Below are 4,717 nucleotides of genomic sequence, written 5' to 3'. Positions count from 1 at the left end.
TTTTGGCCTGACTACATTTTAGTTCTTTTATCACTACAGTAAGGTATTATCTCATGTCTTCTTTGCTTTTTCCAAGCCCAGCTAGTATCTTTATAATCATTGTTTTAAGTTCTAGCTCAGACATCTTACTTATCTCTGTATTGATTAAATCCCCTGCTATGAGTATTACCTCCTATTCTTTCTTTTGGAGTGAATTTCTCTATCTCATTTTATCCAGAAAATACAAGACAAAAGAAAAGGGAAGCAAGCCTCATCTTATTTCCACCAGAGCCTGATGTTTTGGAGCACTCTTAATCAGTAGACTTGGTACATGTGGGGAGCCTCTGTTGATCTTCTGAGAGTGAGGCCTGCTGGGCTAGCTCAGAAGCTGACTTTACCTTGTAAAGATACCCCTGCCTGGCTCAGGGGATGGGGTTCAGTGTAGAGGACTCTAGCCTCCCCTGGAAGCATTGTGTTTTTCTCTGAATTCTGACTGAGGTTACTGGCCCTCTGTGCACACTTCTGTCCCTCCTGTTGAGCACTGCTCGGTTGCTCCCAGATGGCTTTTTGTCCTTCAAGATGCAAAGTGTGCTCTTCCAAATGTGCTCTGGGAAGGGAAATAATTTCTTCCCGTACGACAGGGGATCTCCTCACCAAGCTTTCTTGTCTGATCTATACCCATTGTGCAGTCTCTTGCTCTTTCCCTCTTCTAGAGTTTGCTTCATGAAAAGTGTTCCCTCACCTTTGCATCCTGCAGCTTTCCTCTCCCCTAATTCAGGGCTCTCAACCTCCCATCTGCCATGTTCTATCCCTTCAACTGTGCAGACTGTTTTCTTAATCCTCAGTTTGAATTCACAGTTGTTCAGAATAGTTGGATGTTGATGTAGCTGTGGTAGAGGGACACGGCAACCTTGGTGTCCCCTGCTACATGGCCACCTTAATTCCTCTACTCTCTTGCTAATCTTTTTTGAAGATGTTTATTCTGAAGAAAAAATATACATACCCTGTGGATTATAAAGGTCTACAACGTTTAAGGATTGAGATCACCGAAATGTTGGTTTTAAAGTAGGTTATCTATCAGAAGATAACCTTATACATGACAACACCAGTCAACCAGGAAAAATCTTACTTGTTTATTTTCATTAGTAATGTGAAGAAGATAAGCAAATAACTTAGATTCCCCAACTTGAATCTTTGGAAGAAATTAAAGAAATATGAAATAAGTGCTCCTATCTACTGATGTACACAAGCATCTGTGGTAAGAGATTTTAGGATGGGAAACACTCAGAATTGTGCATTATGCATCTGAGGGGCTGGAGCTAGAATAAACAATTTAGGAACTAGGAACATTGGTCAGCCATGGGATGCTGTGATTATTCCCTCTCCTTGGTGTATTGTTCTCTAAGACTGAGAACAATTCTGTTTCTCTCCAGAATGGGATTGATGCATATATATGTAGCAAAGCTAAGAGCCAGGAACAGCATTTAAGAGCACACCTAATGCAAACCAAATAATTCCAAGGTGAAGGGTACTATGACCACTATTTCCTTGGTCTAAGCATGGAGGGAAGGCAGACCCAAGTATTCATACTATTTCTATTATTTCCTACATTCCTATTATATAAATTTCTATCATTTGAATATCTAAATGCCTTCTGGTAAATATTTACTAATTCTGTTCAGCCACATTCATGGGTAGAGAGAAGTGAAATAATAACTATAAATTTACTAAATTTTGGAAATTTCAAGCACATGATTTATAAAGAGGGAAGAATAAAAATTCAGTGAAGGATTTTACAATTAATCAGTTGTCATCAATATGTGGGATATTTATGGAGGGGATAACTATGCACATCAAGGTAAAAGGTAGCCTGGAAGAAGCAGGTTTCCATTTTGTTAGGAATGTGCTGAGTCCAGTGAGGTCTGTCAGAGACTCTGCACAACAACTCTGTGGACTGCTACACTGGCCAGAATGAGGACACAGGGTTCTCTGAAGCCTTTCACCTCAAAGCCACGTGAGTTTTTTATCTTGATATTTTCATCCTGTGCATCATCTCCCTCAGAGCCCGGTGGACCTGTTTGTTCCGCAGAGTGTAGATGACAGGGTTCAGCAGTGGGGTCACCACCGTGTTCACAAGGGCAGCCTCCCTGTTGGAGTCCAGCCTGTTCATTTGCTTTGGTTTCACATATATGAACACAGAGCTGCCATACATCAGAGAGAGGACTATGAGATGAGAGGAGCAGGTGGAGAAAGCTTTCTGTTTCTCCTTGGCTGATGGGAGTTGTACGATTGTGACTACTATGTTGCTGTATGCAATGGTGGTTATGATAAGAGATGTTATAAGGATAAACAAAGCGAGGACAAAGGTCAACATTTCAGTAGGTCTGGTGTCAGAGCAGGAGAGATGAATCAGGGGGGCAAGGTCACAGAAAAAGTGAGGAATGATACGGGGACCACAGAAGGACAACTGGAAAACCTTCACTACCAGCCCAGTGATAAAGGGAAAGGCCAATGTGAAGCAGGCAGTGACCAGAAGGAAGCAAGTCTTCAGGTTCATGATGGTCGGGTAATGCAGAGGCTTGCAAATGGCCACATACCGATCCAGAGACATCACTGCTATGAGGAGGAAACCTACTGCTCCAAGAAATAAAAAGACAAAGGCTTGTATGAAACAGGCAGGAAAGGAAATGGTTTGCTTGCCTGAGAGAAAGATGACCAGCAACTTGGGAATAACAGCACTTATGACACCACACTCCAAGAAGGAGAAAGTGCTGAGGAACAAATACATAGGTGTATGGAGCCGGGAGTCAGCACAGGTGATGGTGATTATGATTACATTGCCAGCAATGGATGCCAGGTACACCAGCAAGTGCACCAGAAAGAGGACCTTTCCCAGGTGTTGGATGGCAGGAAACCCCTCCAAGGTGAATTCTTGGACAGTTGTCCCATTCCCCATTTCCATGGGCATCTCCTTCCACAGCAGTGTCCCAGCTGTACTTATCCTGCAATGAAGACTTCAGGGAACACAAAGATTTTAGAGGAGCACGATTAAGTTACTTGACTATCCAGGAAGATGGCTAGGCTGGTAGTAAAGTGGATTAGCCAGTTGGTTCTTCAATTAGATGGACCTGAGTTCAATATTAGTTAAATGCTCAGTCCTAACTCATGAGAGATGGGGCATCTTTGGAAAGTTAGTTAACCATTGTGAACTTTTTTTCATCCTCTGCAGAATGAAGTTGATAGGATCTACCTGTTCATGTTCCTGTGAGAATTAAGTAAGGAAAAGCATGTAACTCACTTGGCATACGATGGCAGTGTTTCCTATGTGTTCCTCAAAGTCTAATTGTAATGTTATGATCACTAATATAATGCTTAGGAGAGCAACATCTGTAGGCAGGGGTATTGCTATTTTTCTAGTTATAAAATATTTTATTTTTAATAGTATTATCAATTTGTTTGTAAACATAATGATGATGTTAGTAATATTCCCTTTAGATGTTTCTTTTAATAATGTAAAACATTCTATGGTCCAAACTGTGATCACCATGATGTGTTGAGGACTTATGTTTGTTACTATGCTGGTTACCGAAATTCAGTATTTCTGTTCCTCTTCACAATAACCATGAGCCCCTTCTTCTAGAGAAGCAGAGAATTAGCTCCCCATCGCTGGTACTTTACCTAGATCTTCTAGATCCAGAACCTCTGCTGTTTCCAAATGCAATGTCAACATATTTTGAAAGGGAAAAAATGTATTGTTGATGATCTTTAAACTTGAAGTGAAGGATTAGCTTTATTTATCTTGTTTCTACCCTTAGTTGGTATCACTGATGAGTTAGAGACCTGTGGAATGACACGAGGCTTAGGGAGCATCTACCTTAACACAAGCATTTTATAGAAGCAACATGAGACTGGAGACTTTGGGGGCTTCTCTATAGCATGACATAATTTGTAAATCCAGGATTTATCCCACCCCCACCCAGGGTTCATGCTGTCCTGTGATGAGGTAGGAGTGACATTAGGTCACAGGAATTAGCCCAGTGAGGTATATAGGTTGGGCACCTGTCACTCATGCACTCACTTTTACATTGAAGCTTAGTGAACAGTTTGCTGTCTTCAGAGCTCTCTGTCACTGACTTCTCTCACCATGCTGTTTGGCTGTAGCATCTCAATGCTAGGCTGAAGGTCAGCTGTGTGGCATGTAGTCTCTCTTGCTAACTCACCCTGGGCCAGGTCCTGTGAAGGGCTGCTCATGAACCATCTGCTCCCTTCTGAGTGCCACAGCCTGCAGGAGCCTCTGCTTCTGTGCCAGTGGACCCCAGTAAGCCCATGAAGCCACCACAGTCCGTGAGGCCAGGTTCACACACAGGAGTCACCTGCAACTACTGTTCTAAGAAATCTAAGAAATCAAGAACTTGTTCTGGGCTGAAGGGAAAGGAGAGGAGAAGGAAATTTGTTTGTCACAGCCTGTTGTCCCAGAGAGGGGTGAATATACATCCCATGCTGCCAATGTCTGGCTGACAAAGTCTCTTTTTCCATAGCCCAGATGTTTTGTAGCACAGCATAGCTATGGGCAGCCTTGACCACGGAAGCCCCAGAAAGGAGCAGACAGACTAAAACAACTATATTTCACTGCCTACTATTCTGGGCTAGAGCTGGACTTCCAGACCACTTAGCATTCTTTTTTTTCTTTTGATACTAATTGTATTTTTTAAAAATTATTTCTTTTCAGAGTAACAGA

At 42.2% G+C, this 4,717-nt stretch overlaps 1 protein-coding gene across 1 annotated transcript; it reads right to left on the bottom strand.

Moving 5' to 3' along the window:
* Positions 1–2,002: 2,002 nt before the first annotated feature.
* LOC116879375 (olfactory receptor 49-like) lies at positions 2,003–2,956 on the bottom strand. Its single transcript, XM_032877616.1, has one exon. The coding sequence runs from the start codon at positions 2,945–2,947 to the stop codon at positions 2,003–2,005; it is 945 nt and encodes a 314-aa protein (XP_032733507.1). The 5' UTR covers positions 2,948–2,956.
* Between the last annotated feature and the right edge of the window lie 1,761 nt (positions 2,957–4,717).

The sequence above is a fragment of the Lontra canadensis genome, unplaced genomic scaffold, assembly GCF_010015895.1.
Source record: "Lontra canadensis isolate GAN:19392208 unplaced genomic scaffold, GSC_riverotter_1.0 scaffold3, whole genome shotgun sequence".
NCBI lineage: Eukaryota > Metazoa > Chordata > Mammalia > Carnivora > Mustelidae > Lontra > Lontra canadensis.
Note: the sequence above shows the minus strand (reverse complement) of the source record. Positions and strands in the feature narration are given on the sequence as shown.